Source organism: Phoca vitulina, unplaced genomic scaffold (genome assembly GCF_004348235.1).
Source record: "Phoca vitulina isolate PV1807 unplaced genomic scaffold, GSC_HSeal_1.0 scaffold52, whole genome shotgun sequence".
Lineage (NCBI taxonomy): Eukaryota > Metazoa > Chordata > Mammalia > Carnivora > Phocidae > Phoca > Phoca vitulina.
This window is the reverse complement of record NW_022589755.1, coordinates 1,995,025-2,011,828: the sequence shown is the minus strand read 5'-3', so window position 1 is coordinate 2,011,828 and position 16,804 is coordinate 1,995,025. Positions and strand designations below refer to the sequence as shown.

The 16,804-nt window shown below is 40.3% G+C and overlaps 1 protein-coding gene across 2 annotated transcripts; it reads left to right on the top strand.

Annotated features, from left to right (window-relative positions):
- The first annotated feature begins 116 nt into the window (after window positions 1–116).
- LOC116622017 (zinc finger protein 470) lies at window positions 117–15,043 on the top strand. Of its 2 annotated transcripts, none has more exons than XM_032388116.1 (5): window positions 117–581; window positions 1,286–1,374; window positions 7,823–7,949; window positions 8,123–8,218; window positions 10,470–15,043. In XM_032388116.1, the coding sequence occupies exons 2-5, from the start codon at window positions 1,315–1,317 to the stop codon at window positions 12,338–12,340; spliced, it is 2,154 nt and encodes a 717-aa protein (XP_032244007.1). In that variant the 5' UTR covers window positions 117–581; window positions 1,286–1,314; the 3' UTR covers window positions 12,341–15,043. The 2 variants fall into 2 exon arrangements, with proteins under 2 accessions (XP_032244007.1, XP_032244008.1); XM_032388117.1 differs by lacking the exon at window positions 117–581 and adding an exon at window positions 7,011–7,083 and having other exon boundaries at window positions 1,288–1,374.
- Window positions 15,044–16,804: the final 1,761 nt, after the last annotated feature.

Here is a 16,804-nt window from a genome sequence, read left to right as displayed (position 1 = left end):
GCCCGGAGTGTGAGGCTGACCTGTCCAGAGAGTGGGGGCGGGGGGAGAGTCCCTGGAGCTGGAGTGTGAGGCTGACCTGCCCAGAGAGCCGGGGGAGAGGGGGTGTCCCTGGTGTGAGGCTGACCTGTCCAGAGTCCCTTGACCAGGTCTAAGGCCCTGGCCCCCAGGTCATTGTGGCATGGGGCTTGCAGGTGAGGGGATGTTCACAGCCTCCTCTGGAAATGGAGAGGGGTCCCTGCCTTTCCAGGGCAAGGTTACAGAACTCTTCCCATCCTGCCTGGCACTTCTCTCTGCTGCACCCCTCTCCCTGCTACCAGAGTGAGGAGAGAGAGACAGTGGGAGGAAGCACTGCTCGCAGCCATACTGTTCTTTGCTGATTTTGCTGAGTAACACCAAATATCACATAAATATATCACATCACAAAGCGGAAACTACCTCCTTTTCACAGATAGGACACTGAAGCATGCGGAGGACAAGTAATCGCTAGTGAGTGGAGGAGCCAGGATTCAGATGCGCAACTGGCTGACTCCCGAGTCCCTTCTGTACTGACTCTCATGTAATCCCCTCTACAACTGCTTGAGGTCAGTATCCTTAACCACTTCGGACAGTTGAAAAAGTGACTGTGAGAGGGTTCCTGCGGAGTGTGAGGCTGACCTGTCCAGAGAGCCGGTGGATGGGGTCCCTTGTCCAGAGAGTCGGGGGCGGGGGGTGATGTCCCTGGGCCCAGAGTGTGAGGCTGACCTGTCCAGAGAGTCATGGGGGGAGTCCCTGGAGCCGGAATATGAAGCTGACCTGTCCAGAGTGCTGGGGAAGGGGTTGAGATCCCCAAACCCCCACTGAGCAAGTTTCTATTTCTCAAACTCTTTCTGATTGAAGAAACTTGGCTCAGAGTGGACAAGGGACTTCTTTAAAACTAAAGTTTTTCACAAAGCAAAATGGGTCTCTTGATGGGTTTTTTTTTTTTTTTGGGTCCAGTCTCTGTAAGCCACATGGCCTCTTTGTTGTAACAGAGGTAATACTTCCCTTCCGGGCGAGATGGCTTTTTCCAAATGTTAATGAATGGGTGACTTTGAGAGAGAGGGAAGTTGTGCTCAGCCTGAAAACTCAGAGCAGAGAAGAACCCCAGCTGTAAATTATAGGTGTTCCTGTGAGTGCCTGGATTGTGAGGGGATTTTGGGGTGGGAGTGGGGGAGTGAGAACAGAGGGAGCTGAAGGGAGGAAAGAGTTTCTAGGCAGTAATTATTAGAGTGACACAGCTTCTCAGTACTCCTTTCTCCTCTCCCAGCTCTGCCCTCTCAGGGTAAAGCCCTTCTAATGAGGAACCAGGAAGAGGAGGAGGTGATGGGAGTTGAACTTCTTAAAGCCTCGTCCCTGGTGAGTTACTATTCCCTCTTTCCCTTTTTTTTTTTCTAAGATTTTATTTATTTATTTGAGAGAGAAAGAGAGAGAGCACATGAGAAGGGGGAGGGAGGGAGAAGCAGGCTCCCCGCTAAGCAGGGAGCCCGATGCAGGACTCGATCCCAAGACTCCAGGATCATGACCTGAGCCAAAGGCAGTTGCTCAACCAACTGAGCCCCCCTAGGCGCCCTCCCTCTTTCCTTCTTTTTTTTTTAAGATTTTATTTATTTGTTTGACAGAGAGAGACACAGCGAGAGAGGGAACACAAGCAGGGGGAGTGGGAGAGAGAGAAGCAGGCTTCCCGCGGAGCAGGGAGCCCGATGCGGGGCTCGATCCCAGGACCCTGGAATCATGACCTGAGCCGAAGGCAGACGCTTAACGACTGAGCCACCCAGGCGCCCCTCCCTCTTTCCTTCTTAAAATACAGTCTTGCTTTCCAGGATTTGGTAATGTTTGTTTCCTTCTGAAGTTTGTCTGCTTAAGAGTTCACCCTGGGGCCTATTTCCTCCCTTTCTGAGGAGTGATGGGGGCCATAGAGATAGACTCAAATAACCTAGTGCCCTCTCAAGAGTTTCCTCTTCTTCCTATAGCTGTTTAGTTTTCATTCAAGAAATTGACTCACTCTGAGCTTTTCCATGTGCTGTTTTTTCATAATTATGTGACAACACAGAAATACAGTCCTTTGAGAAAATTTGAGAGCCATGATCTGCCTACTTCCTAAGTAGCCATCCTGGCTTTCATAGAGCTTATAATCTGTTGGAGAAACGAAAAGGCAGCGAACATTTATTTATACAATGTGATCAGTGCTGTAGGTATAGACTAGACTTCCTCTGGAGTGGTGAGGAAGGACCATTCATAGGCCATATGAATACCTTTGGGTGAGTTAGAAAAAGGTGTCCCTTCCTCTAGAGTGGTGAAGCTCTGTGACAGGCCACAATCTAGCAAGAGGAAATCTACTTTATTTTTAGCTCCTTTTTGCCTCCTTGGTGAGAGATCCTTGAATGGCATATAGCCTACACAGTCATACTCCCTGTTGGAGGGAGGAGGGCTTGGGAGGTGTGATTCCTGAGTTGTATCTTGAAGGAAGAGGAAGATACCTGCACGCATAGGTGAGATGGCAGGCATTTGAGCCAGCGTATGCATGACTTGGAATCATGAGCATCTTAAAATGCCAGGTAATGTTCTATATCCTTTTTTCTTTCTAGGATGAATACCATAATCTATTTAATCAGACCTTTGTTCCAAAGCTAAATTATCGCCAATGTTTTATTATTTAACTGAGATTATTGCAGTGATCATCTTTGTTGTTGAATTTTTGCTCTCATCACTGACTATTTTCTTGGACTAAATTCTAATTTTTCATTTCTTGTGGATTAAAGTTTCTCAAACTTTACTCCAGAACAGTTTTAATATTTTTACGACCTGTAGTAGACTTAAGAACTGTAATTCATGTTCTGATTAAAGTGAACTGCTAAATGAGTGTCATCAGCAAATTTTATTGTAAGAAATTATAAAATTTGATGAATAAACTTAAAAAACTTACCAAATAAAAAGTAACAGCATAGTAAAATTGTCTTTATTTTATATAAAAGACACAATGAGCAACTTATATCAAAGCAAAACACCTTTTCTGATCAGATATAATGCCACAAAACATGCACTACCAATGGAACTTGTTTCCTAAGCATTTAAACATTTTAGATGTAAGCAGTATTGTTATTTGTGAGAGGAAAATATTTTGAGAGTGGCAGAGCATGGCATAAAGATTAATAACATGACTCTGGCAGCAGACTGCCTGGGTACAATTCCTAGCTCCACTGTATACTAGATGTATTACCTTAATTTCAGTTTCCTCAACCATAAAATGGGAATAATACCAGTAGCTAATTTATAGTACTGTTGTGAGCATTAATGAGTTCATGCATTTTAAGTATTTAGAAAAGTACCTGGCACATAATAAGCACTATATAAACGTTAGCTTTGTATGCTTCTGTTTGCCTATGTGCCCATGTAGTTCTTCATACAATATATATAATACACACATTATATACACAGTATAACATACATGTGAAAAACCTACAATATGATGTTTGATGCACAAGAAACCCTAAACATCACGAGGCTTTTTATATCCAATGGAATGTTAATTTTAAAACTAATAATAACTTACACTGAATTTGGGAGAGTCCTTGTTCTGGGTAAGATGGACTGAGCATACTTTACTACCCTGTCTTTCCCACTGAAAGTTGCTATAGAACCAGAGCAGCATGCATGGAGCAGCAATTTGAGGTCTCTAAAAAGTAAATAGTAGCAGGCTGATTGGGGAAGAAACCCAAAATGCGATGTGTTTACCTATTTCCCCCCCCCCCCAGTATCTCGTAGCATGGATTCAACAAAGCACAAAACCCAGAAGGGGGTTTTGTCATGGATAAAAAGAACTGCAGGAGAAAACCTAGTTCAGGCTCAAGAAGTAGGAAGGGGATCTAATGCTCAGAGAGGGTGGATGGAAATCTACCTTAAAAAAAAAAGTTCTCGGGGCGCCTGGGTGGCTCAGTCGGTTGAGTGTCTGCTTTCGGCTTGGGTCATGATCCTGGGGTCCTGGGATCGAGCTCCTCATCGGGCTCCCTGCTCTGCGGGAAGCCTGCTTCTCCCTCTCCCACTGCTTGTGTTCCTTTTCTCGCTGTCTCTCTCTGTCAAATAAATAAAATATTTAAAAAAAAAAAAAAGGTTCTCTGGGGCACTTGGGTGGCTCAGTCGTTAAACGTCTGCCTTCGGCTCGGGTCATGATCCCATGGTCCTGGGATCGAGCCCCCCATCAGGCTCCCTGCTCAGCGGGAAGCCTGCTTCTCCCTCTCCCACTCCCGCTACTTGTGTTCCCTCTCTCACTGTGTCTCTCTGTGTCAAATAAATAAATAAAATCTTAAAAAAAAGTTCTCTGTTTTCTTATGCCCTGAGGCAGTAGCAGTGGGGTCTGCAGAAGTCTAAAACTCTGAAGGAGGAGAAATTTTCTCTGTAATTGAAGAAGCTGTGTTCCCCAGAGGGTGGAGTAAACTCTTACTGCCTTTTTTTTTCTGCTTCTGTTCTTTCCTTGCTTGGCCCCAGGGGTGGGTACGGTCAGGGTAGCTGCACAGTAGAGCGGAATAAATAAGCCCCAGTTATCTGGCCAGAGGACTAAAAAGGGGAACCCCTAGGAAGTAGAAAACACTGGAGAGACCACAGAGAAGGAGGAGCTTTGGAAATCAACCATTTGAAGTTGTTGATGAACTCCTGGGCTCACTCTAAGTTGCTTATGCATGTGTCTGGCCCTGAAGAGCATACCATACTCCAGGAGAAGTGAACTCAGGATAGATCGCTGGCCACCAAGTAGTACACAAGTAGGACAGAGGTGAATGTCACTTCATAGGCTTTGGAAATGGAGCTGAACAAAGCATCAACACTCTCCATATAATTTAAACAGGACATAGAGTCTCGTAACATCTAAAATGTCAAGGATACTACCTAAAATTACTCAGCTTATGGAAAACCAGGGAAATTTCAATTCAGAGGGAAAAAGATAATCACCAGATACTAACATTGATGTGACATATATGTTGGAATTATCTGATAAAGATTTTAAAGCAGCTATTATAAAAATGCTTGAGCAAGTAAACACTCCTGAAGCAAATAGATTGTCTCAGCAAAGAAATAGAAAATATCAGTAAGAAATCAAAAATATAATTACCAAAATAAGCTCACTGGATGGGCTTAGTGGCATTATGGAGATGACAGTGGAAAGAGTTAGTGAACTTGAAGGTAAATAGAAACTATCTCATCTGAACGATAGATAAAAGATTGAAGAGAGCCTCAGGGCCCTGTGGGACAATACCAAATGTTTAACATTTGTATCATTTAAGTCCCAAAAAGGAGAAAGTGAAGTGTAGAAAAAATATTTGAAGAAATAATGGCTGAAAAATTCCCAACTTTAGTGAAAGACATAAACTTGTGGATCCATGAAGCTCAGCAAACTCCAGCATGATAAACTCAAAAGAAATCCTTGCTTGGGAGCTTTATAATGACTGCTGAAAACTATAGATAAGGGGAAAACCTTGAAACCAGCCAGAGAAAAATGATGCTTAACATATAGGGCAGCAGGGCACCTGGGTGGCTCAGTCCATTGTCTGCCTTCAGCTCAGGTCATGGTCCCAGGGTCCTGGAATCCAGCCCCACATCGGGCTCCCTGATTGGCTGGGAGCCTGCTTCTCCCTCTCCCTCTGCCCCCCCACCTGCTTGTGATCTCTCTCTTGCTCTCTCTCTCTGTCAAATAAATAAAATCTTAAAAAAAAAAAAACATATAGGGCAGCAGTGATTTCAGTTCTGTGGATTTTCTATCAGAAATCATGGCAGTCAGAAGGAAGTAGAACAACTTAAAAAGCACTCAGAGGAAGGAACTGTCAACCCAGCATTATATGTCAAGCAAAAATTGCCTTCAAAATTGAAGGTGAAATACTTTCTCATATGAAGGAAAACTAAGAAAATTCATTGACAGATTTCTAAAAGAATTGCAAAAGGAAGTTCTTCAGATAGAAATTATAAGGAGGGAACTGGAACATCAGGAATGAAGAAAGTACAACAGAAATGGTAAATATATAGGTGTAGATACAGTACACTGTTCTTCTGAGTTATTTAAAATATCTCCAAAGGGGGCGCCTGGGTGGCTCAGTCGTTAAGCATCTGCCTTCGGCTCAGGTCATGATCCCGGGGTCCTGGGATCGAGTCCTGCATTGGGCTCCCTGCTCAGCGGGAAGCCTGCTTCTCCCTCTCCCACTCCTCCTGCTTGTGTTCCCTCTCTCGCTGTGTCTCTCTCTCTCAAATAAATAAAATCTTAAAAAAAAAAAAAATCTCCAAAGATTGAAAGCAAAACTAATATCTTCAGCTTACTGAACAGAACAGGATTTGAACATAGTCTGGCTTCAGAGACCATGTTCTTAACTACTATAGTATATTGAAATTAGATAAAATAAAACATAAGTGAAACTTTTGTTGAAGTATTAAACCAAATATTTTCAGCTGTGCTTGGCCTCGTCGTCCTTCTATTCCTTCTTTCCTATCCCTCCTTCATTGTTGTCTTTGGTAACAGTACTTGAGCACTTGGCCAGGTACTGTGACTGTTACATTATTTAATTCTCACAATGCAGCTGTGAGGTAGCTACCAAAATTATTCCCATTTTTTTGTGTGGGGAAACTGAGGCATGTGCAGTTATTAACTTTGCCAAGATGACCTAGCTAGTCAGTGCCAGGGCCTGAATTCTTTGGAATAATCTGAGCTTTTTCTCTGGTTTTATTTACAACTGGTGTTTATTCAAAACTCATTCTTAAATGTTGATATAAGTGAAATCACAAAGTAAGAAATGGAAAATCTGCCAGCAGCCACAAAATGGATGACTGGTATCTTCTCCTGGTTAGGAAATTCAGCCCATATAACAAAACAGGTTGTGCTCATCTCATATGATCTCTTCTAATCTCAGCAGATTAGAAAAAAACCAACTTTCCAAATGTGTTTTCCTAATGCAAATATATTTTTATGTGACAAGGAAAAAGTATTGCTAGTCATTTTTTTTTCTTTCATTTTTTAGACGTACCTCTTAACATCTCAGAATACTAGGATTTCTTAGAATATATTGTGGAGGTTGAAATCATGTTCATCAGGTCAGCATCCTTCCTTAAAACTTTCCCCCACAGCCCCAAAGGAGTTAAAGAAAAATGGTCTAGCTCCTAACATAGATAAAATATAGTTGACCTTTGAACAACATGGGGGTTGGAGGCTTTGATCCCCGCATAGTTGAAAATCCACATATAACTTTGTTCCCCCCAAACATAACTACTAATAGCCTACTGTTAACTAGAAGCCTTACTGATTAAAATATAAACAGCTGAGTAATACGTATTTCGTATGCTATGTGTATTATATGTTATATTCTTACAATAAAGTGAGCTAGAGAAAAGAATTTGTTAAAGTCATACGGAAGAGAAAATACGCTTACAATACTGTACTTATTTACTGAAAAAAATTCACATGTAAGTGGACTTGTGAAGTTCAAACCTGTGTTGTTTAAGGGTCAACTGCAATTTAGTACTTGATATTCTGTCTTCAGTCAACATTTTTTCTTAGAATATCTTCTCACCACTATAAAATTGTAAATGTTTGAAGAGCAGAGAGTGTCTCTCATATTTTTTCTTTTTCCTAATATGTATGATATAACTAGGCAGAAAAGTTGTCCAGTAGCTAACTGTATGAGCTGGATGATTTATACCCTGGTGTAATTACTTATGCACAGTGTTTGGGTTTTTTTTTCCCCCCATAGTGTGAATAGCATAGCCCTTTACCCCTAGAGCCAGCTACGTAATGGCATGAAGATTTAGCAAGATTATTTTTGTGTCATTTCAGGATTCAGTGACTTTCACAGATGTGGCCATAGACTTCTCCCAAGACGAATGGGAATGGCTGAATCTTGCTCAAAGGACTTTGTATAAGAAAGTGATGCTAGAGAACTACAGGAACCTGCTTTCATTGGGTAAGAGTATCTTCCTTCTCCCCATTTTGGAGTCTTTTCACCTCAGTAGTCTTTTTTATGCCTTTATCAGCATTTCCCTACAATATCCCTTTTCTCTCAATACCATTTGGATTGGGTCATAGCTCTGCAATATCCACAACCTAACCAATTTTCTTATCTTTTCTTATATGCAGGTCTTTGCATTTCTAAACCAGATGTGATTGCCTTATTGGAGCAAGGTAAAGAGCCTTGGATGATGAAAGGAGAGATGACAGGAGGCCTCTGTCCAGGTAAGTGCAGATAACTAGAGTTGGGGAAACTATTCTCAAGATGTTTCTTCTCTTAAAAAAAAAAAAAAAGATGTTCCTTCTCTGATACTTGTTGGAAAACACCTCTCAAAATCCGTCTCAAATTGCAACTTTTTGTTCTAACGCTATATTTTATTTTTTATTTATTTATTTTTTTTTTTTAAGATTTTATTTATTTATTTGACACAGAGACAGCGAGAGAGGGAACACAAGCAGGGGGAGTGGGAGAGGGAGAAGCAGGCTTCCCACCGAGCAGGGAGCCCGATGCGGGGCTCGATCCCAGGACCCTGGGATCATGACCTGAGCCGAAGGCAGTCGCCTAACCGACTGAGCCACCCAGGCGCCCCTAACGCTATATTTTAAATAGATATTCTCCACTGGTGTGACATGCCATTTTTACCTTTTCTAATTCCTGCAGATACCACAATCTGTGAACTCTATTATCTTCTATGAAGTTTACCTAGTTCTCAAGTACCATGTATAATCATCTCTGATGTTCAATATTTCTGAATTCTTCAGATAAATGTATGTTTAGTTTTTTGAACTGGTTTAAATATTTTCTTTAAAATGTGAGCTTATCAGGTTAACAATTATTATAGTTATGCTCTTCCCTTTGCTTTTAATTATTTTTGTCTTTAGTGTTTGTTTTGTTACTGATTTTTGCTTTGTTGTTTATGTCTGGGTTTTTTTTCCCCTTCATACCATCTCAGTCCTTGAATTGAAAAGGTTTTTAGTCCTACAAGTTGTTAACAACCCTTATGTCTTGATATATTTTTAAATCTGTATTTTAAAATTCATCCACTTGGGGCACCTGGGTGGCTCAGTCGGTTAAGCATCTGCCTTTGGCTCAGGTCATGATCTCAGGGTTCTGAGATCAAGCCCCGCATCAGGCTCTCTGCTCAGCAGGGAGTCTGCTTCTCCCTCTCACTCTTCCTCCATGTTCTGTCTCAAATAAAATAAAATGCATCCATTCAAAACATTGTCATTTGATTCTCATATAAAAGATGAATAAATTAGGTAACTAACATTACTTCCTTTCTCTTTGTTCATCATCTCCCCACTTTTGTTGTACTCATTGGGATTTTTGGCTCAGTTTATTTTTTTTTAATTAATTTATTTTTTTCCTGCCTTGCTTGAAAGCTGTTTTTTTTGGTATGAAAGCTAGATAAGAGTTTATAGATTATATATTACAGTGGAATCAGCCTCAAGTGAGATGGCTACAGTTTATTCTGTAGCTTGTAGTATGGATTTTTCCTGCTTCCAGTTCTCATAGGTTCAAGAAGAGGATGTTGGTAGGTCACTTATAGCCCTAATGGTGTACATCAGTAAATAAGAAATAAGAAAAAATATAAATAAGCATCCAACTCAAGATATTAGAAAAAGAACAAAAAGAGTCTAAGGAAAACTAAAATAAGTTATGTATAGTGACTTACACTGCTGGAGATAAAAATAGGAATAAATGAACTAGAAAATAGTAGATTTAATGACAATCAAATTGGTGCTTTTTTAGAAAACCAATAAAATATATAAACTGTCAAATATATAAACAAATGAGAGAAAACAAAAGAAATAATAGTAACCATTGATGCATAAGTATTTAAAAGAATCATATATAAAAAAAAGAATATGAATCTATTTTCCTCAATTTTCTGTAAATAATTTGAAAACCTGGATGAGATGGGTAATGTTTTAGGAGAATATAAATTACTGCAACTGACACCAGAAGAGATAGAAAATTTAAACAGACTGGTTACCTTTGAAGAAATGTAGAAAGTTATCTTAGAACTGCCTCCCCCAAGAACAGAAGCAACAACGCCGAATAGTTCCACAAATAAATTCTGTAAAACCCGTAAGGAAAAATATCATCAACATTGTTTAAAATGTTCCATGACAGAAAATAAAAAAGAGAAATTTAAAAAATTGTGTTTATGAAGACACATAACACTTGATGCCAAAATCTTACTGAAATAGCATCAAAAAAGGAAAATACAGACAAATCTCAATTATGAATATTGGTACATAATTTTAAATAAAAAGTCATATTGAAATAATACACCAGAGGCCAGGAGGGTTTATTCCAAAAATGCAAAGATGGTTGCATTGCCTGACTTTATATAACTATTGTCAAAGATCTCTGTGGTCTTCAATAACTGATTCACATGGTTTCACTTTGGAAGTTTCCATTCTTCTAGCCTTAAGTAAAGGAGACATTTGCTTTCTTAATATCTTTCAGACTTGGAATATATTTGGATGACCAAGGAATTATCTCCAAACCAGGGCATTTATGGAGAAAAATTATCCCAGGCAATGATAATGGAAAGACTTCCAAGCTATGACCTTAAATGTTCCACATTAGGGGTAAACTGGAAATGTGAAGACCTGTTTATGAGGGAGCTGGTAAGTCAGAAGACACACTTTAGTCAAGAGACAGTCACTCATATAGATACCCTTATTGAGAAAAGAGACCGCTTTAACAAATCTGGGACAGGTTTTCATCTGAAAAGATTATCTTATCTAAAGCAGGTATTTCCCATCGAAGAGAGAATATATAATTTTGACACAGATAAGAAAAGTTTAAAAACACATTCATTTGTTAAGAAACACAAGCAAGTCTATGGAGAAAAGAAACTTTTGAAATGTAATGACTGTGAGAAAACTTTCAGCAAAATCTCAACCCTTACTCTTCATCAAAGAATTCATACCGGAGAGAAACCCTATGAATGTATTGAATGTGGGAAAGCCTTTAGTCAGAGTGCCCACCTTGCTCAACATCAGAGAATACATACCGGAGAAAAACCGTTTGAATGTACTGAATGTGGGAAAGCCTTCAGTCAGAATGCTCATCTTATTCAACATCAGAGAGTTCATACTGGAGAAAAACCTTATCAATGTAAGCAGTGTAATAAAGCCTTCAGCCAGCTTGCACATCTTGCTCAACATCAGAGAGTTCATACTGGAGAGAAACCCTATGAATGTATTGAATGTGGGAAGGCTTTTAGCGATTGTTCATCCCTAGCTCATCATCGAAGGATTCACACTGGAAAAAGACCATATGAATGTATTGACTGTGGGAAAGCTTTCAGGCAGAATGCTTCTCTTATACGCCATCGGAGGTATTACCATACTGGAGAGAAACCGTTTGATTGTATTGATTGTGGGAAGGCTTTCACTGATCACATAGGCCTTATTCAGCATAAGAGAATTCATACTGGAGAGAGACCTTACAAATGTAATGTGTGTGGGAAGGCTTTTAGCCATGGCTCGTCCCTGACTGTACATCAGAGAATTCATACAGGAGAGAAACCTTATGAGTGTAATATCTGTGACAAAGCCTTTAGCCATCGTGGCTCACTCACTCTTCATCAAAGAGTTCATACCGGAGAGAAACCCTATGAATGTAAAGAATGTGGGAAAGCGTTTCGGCAGAGCACACACCTTGCTCATCATCAGAGAATTCATACTGGAGAGAAACCTTATGAATGTAAGGAATGCAGCAAAACTTTCAGCCAAAATGCGCACCTTGCACAACATCAGAAAATACACACTGGAGAGAAACCTTATGAATGTAAGGAATGTGGTAAGGCCTTCAGTCAAATTGCACACCTTGTTCAACACCAGAGAGTTCATACTGGTGAGAAGCCTTATGAATGTATTGAATGTGGGAAGGCCTTTAGTGACGGTTCCTATCTTGTTCAACATCAGAGACTCCACACTGGCAAAAGACCATATGTGTGTCTTGAATGTGGAAAGGCATTCAGACAGAGAGCATCCCTGATTTGTCACCAGAGATGTCATACAGGCGAGAAACCTTATGAATGTAATGTTTGTGGGAAAGCCTTTAGCCATCGTAAATCCCTTACTCTACATCAAAGAATTCATACAGGAGAAAAACCTTATGAGTGTAAGGAATGTAGCAAAGCCTTCAGCCAGATTGCCCATCTTACACTTCATAAGAGAATTCATACTGGAGAAAGGCCCTATGAATGTAAGGAATGTGGGAAAGCCTTCAGGCAGAGTGTACATCTTGCTCATCATCAGCGAATTCATACTGGAGAGTCATCCTCAATTATTCCCTCCTCACCCCCATTCCACCAAGTCCTCTAGATTCAATCTTCTAAATGCCTCTAGGATCTGTCCACTTTTGTCCAGTGTATGTCCCATCATCATAGTCCAAGATGAACCCATCTCGTTTTTATTCTTACCATAGTGTTAACCATTATCCCTCTTGCTCCCCTCAAGTGCATTTTTAACACTGTAGCCAGCTTAACCTTTTAAAAATAAAAATCTATTTTACTTTCCCATTTAAAACATTTATCTTTAAGAATATGTTAGATAGTCCATTTAAAGGGCTTAGCACACAACCCTTGACATATAATTAGTGCCATTAAGGTAAAGGTTTCCTTGCTGCCATGTTCAGCTGTATGTAAAATCTAGTAGGTTAAGACTAAGAAACCTGTACATTTTAGAGAAGACAAAGGACTCTTCTGCTTCCCCAGGAGGTAGAAAAATGAACACATTCAGAACGGAAAGATTCTGTGATGAACAAGGTCACATGTTGGCTTACCACGCCCTGTGTATGACTAAATACAAGGACTTGTAGCATTGCTGATGAGGGACTCTCACTTTGCCTGGCGCTTAGAAGTTAGAATAGGCCACTTAGAACAAAGGCATTTGGTAGAATGTAGGATTAGCCAGATACTAAGAACAAACTAAAGTCAGCAAGCTAGAAAACTTGAATAGATTAATAGCCATGAAATAACCAGAAAAAGGTAGTTTAACACTTTCACCTGTAGAAAAGCACAGACAATTCCTGTGATGTTTGAATTCTTCTAGAGCATAAAATAAATACGGTAAAGCTGCCCATCTTACTCTATGAAACTGACAAGACTGGTACCAAAACAAAAAAAAATGCTGCAGTTAGCTTATGAATGTAGATCTTAAAACTTAAACTCACTTTTTAAATATTAAAAAGTAGAGTAAATGGAAAGCTAGACCTGTCTTTGTATAGAAAGAGTCTGGCAAAGATATTCCTCCCTGTGTTAAATATGTAAATTTATTGATAGTCCAGTAAAAATCCCAATATATTTTTAAGTTGACGAGCTGATTCTGACCATCTGTAGAATATAGAATTGTGGTATAGTAAGGAATGTAGTACTCACTCACTTAACATTAACTGAGCATTTACTAATGTGCCAGGCCGTGTTTTTAGGTGCCGGGGATACAGCAGAGTGCAAATATGCAAGTTTTTGCCCCTACAGACCTAGTGGGGGAAGACAGACAAAGTTGAAATACATACTATGTTGTAAGTATGCAATATGTACCACGATGAGAACTCACCGAAAGAGGGAGCTAGGGAGTGATGGCAAGGAGTGCCTTACTATTCGCAGAACATACGGGCATTAGAAGCAGGGAACTGTCACATAGAGCGGGCATAATGAGAATAGTCATTTTAGTCCTAAGGTAGATAATTATGCTTTCAGTGTTGCAGGAAGAGAGAATTGAGTGTTTAAGAAGGATCATGAGAGTTCTCTTCACTCTTTATCAATAGTGATTTTGGGTCTGGTGGAGGGTTTTTTGTTTGTTTATGTTTTTTTGTAACAGCCTTAATGAGATATAATTCACATACCATAGAATTCACCCATTTAAAGTATACAATTCAGTGACTTAGTATGTTCAGATTTGTGCAACCATTACCACATTTCATTACCTAAAAAAGAATACCCACGCCCCTGGAGGAGTACTCTTACTTGGAGCACACAGTGCTTTTGGGGTTCTCTCTTGACTGTTACCTGTGGCAGCATGGTAGGCCATGTGAGGGGATCTCTTATCCAGAGGGCATGAGTAATAGAAAATGGAGCTTTGGGGCTTTCTTTACTTTGGGATAGAGACTAGGGGATGGGTCGTCCTATTAGACTCCCCTTACGTATGATAAAAAGGATTTTTCATTGCGGTGGGGGGAAGATGGATTAATCAAGTGGTGTTGGGACACTTAGCTCTATGGAAAGACAGGACTATACCTTGTACACTAATGAAGCTCTGAAAGATCAAAGATCTAAGTACAATATTAAAGTACAAGAAAAACAATATAACTTTGAGGCAGACCTTCTTAAGTATTACCCATAACCCAGGAGCTGACATTAAGATAACATTTATGTGTGGAAAATATCAAAGTCAAATATACAAATATGAGATTGAAAGAAAATGTTTGCAAACCAACATAACAAAGGATAATAATCCCTGATATTCAAAGCATTATTACAAATAAATAGTAACACCAGGAATTCAGTAGAAAAAATGGACACAGCTAATGGCCAGTTCAAAGAAGATGAAAAAACAGCTAATGGAAATGACCCAGTATCACTAGTAATCAAGGAAATGCAAAATAAAGTGATGTTAATCTACTTTTTTCCCCCAATGATTTTAAATCATAGAAAAGTGATTATATCTAGTCACTGTGTCAAAAACAAGACAATTCCACTGTCGGTTATATAAATTTATGTGTGTATATACCGTTTGAATCATTATTCTTCAAAAACCAAAGTGTACAAAGGTAGGTAAATGTATAATGGCAAAAATAATTTTTAACGGTGAACTCAACTATTAGAAACTGTTAGGGTACTGGGTAAATGGGTAAGTTAATTATGGTATATGCATTCAATAGAATTACATGCAGCTGTTGAAAAAAGAAGTATAAATGTGTATATAGCCATAGAAGGATAGTTGTATTATACTAAAGGAAAAACATTTTCAGTCTGTGTTCTAATATAAACTCATAGTTGTAATATCAAAAATAAAACTTAAAATATATATTTTTCTGTTTTTCTCTGCCCTGTTTTCCATGCCTCCTCCCTTTGAGTACACCATCTCTTCTTTTCCTTTGAGCAACTGACATACTGTACTATATGGCTTTGATGGTCTTGGCTAATCAGATTCTCTCTGGAGTTTGAGAGGCAGTTGGGTCTGTATCATCCAATGGCAGCTCCCTAAAGGGATGACACTGGTGTTCTCATGGCTGAGATCTTTGGGGTCACTCTAGTTTTTGTGCTTTCTAAGGCTGTAATTCCTCGAACTACCTGCTATTCTTCCAGTACTTCATTTTTTACCTACATTGCTCATTTGCTTGCAGTTAAAGAAGCTTAACCAATACAGAGTTTGGTATGAAGATTAGGTGATAGGCCATAGAATCTTTGGAAAATTTGAGGTATTAGGGATTGGTTTTTAGGTGAGATGGAGCAAGTAAGACTCCCGTTTCTTTTCCAGCCTAAGAAAGTGAGAGCTCACGGTGTGCCCTGGGTAAACATAGAAGTAAATTATTATTTGTAGTCACCTGAAATGAGTAGAGGTCAGGATCCTGGATTATGGCAGTTTAAAGAGAAAGAGGAATGCTAAGTCCAAAGAGTGTATGTGATGCTGGTGGGGTCTTTGGAAAGTGACTAGGTCATGAGGGCAGAGTCCTCATGAATGGGATGCCACCCCAGCTCATGGAGTAGAGGGGGCCACACCCCATCCTTGTGTCCTCCTGAAAACCAACTCCACACCTGGCGTGTGCACTGAGAGCCTGTAATATTGGTAATGCTGTCTGACAGGTCCTCTCTCTCTCTCTACCTGAAAGTGGGATGTCCCCTATCTGGCATCTCTGATGCTCAGGGCATCCCCCAAAAGACAAATTGGCTCTGATCTCCTCCTGCATTTTTGGGGCTGTGTCATTTGTGGATTATTCAAATAAAAATGAACCCCATCATAGAAGCAGTACTCGTGAGTTAGGAATGCATAAGACATCCTAAGGTATGGGCAGAGGTGCAGGGCACCTGGACCCACAGACCTGCCTGACCATCACCAAAGTCCCACCTGCTGGCTGGTATGGATCCTGATCAGGGGCTCTGGAAGAAACAGAGGCTCAGCCTGCAGCCCCCACAGTTCCTCCCAGGCTACCCTGTCCTGGATCCATTTACCCTTCACACACACACACAAAGACAGCAGCAGCAGTGGTATTTCTGCATTGAAGGAACCAGGTACCTGCCTTGGTACCATCTGGTTCCCAGAGCTTCTCCTTCAGGGAAGAGGAAAGGCAGAGAGTGTTAGCCCCCAGCTGTTAGCCTTTGGGTGAGGTCGGGATGGTGACTGTGCCCAGAAGAGGAACTTCAGACCCTCAGGGCCTTAGGGCTTGGTCAGCTCTGGAACAGCCTCTAGTCCCACCTCCCTAGGTGCCTTAGTTTGGGAGGGCTGTCATATGAAATGCCACGGACTGGGTGACTTAACTATAGAAATGTGGTTTCTTACAGTTCTATAAAATTGAGGTGTGGGCAGGGTAGGTTTCTTCTGAGGCTTCTCTCCTTGGCTTGTAGATGGCCACCTTCTCTCTGTGCCTTCATGTGGTCATCCCTCTGCTGTCTGTGCCCTAACTCTTCTTATCTCGTAAATTGCTGGTAGGGGTGTAAGATGGCACAGCTATTCTGGGAAACAGTGTGGCAGTTTGTTTAAATAAGAAAAAACTATAAATACAAATACCGTATGACCTAGAAATTGGATCCCTGGGCATTTATCACAGAGAAATAGAGATTTATGTTC

What these genes read in the sequence shown, in the direction of transcription:
- LOC116622017 (XM_032388116.1), top strand. Translation starts at nt 1,315, where the DNA reads ATGAGGAACCAGGAAGAGGAGGAGGTGATGGGAGTTGAACTTCTTAAA. An exon ending in TTCTTAAAGCCTCGTCCCTG is followed by an intron (nt 1,375 to 7,822) that starts GTGAGTTACTAT and finishes GTGTCATTTCAG; the next exon opens with GATTCAGTGACTTTCACAGA. An exon ending in CAGGAACCTGCTTTCATTGG is followed by an intron (nt 7,950 to 8,122) that starts GTAAGAGTATCT and finishes TCTTATATGCAG; the next exon opens with GTCTTTGCATTTCTAAACCA.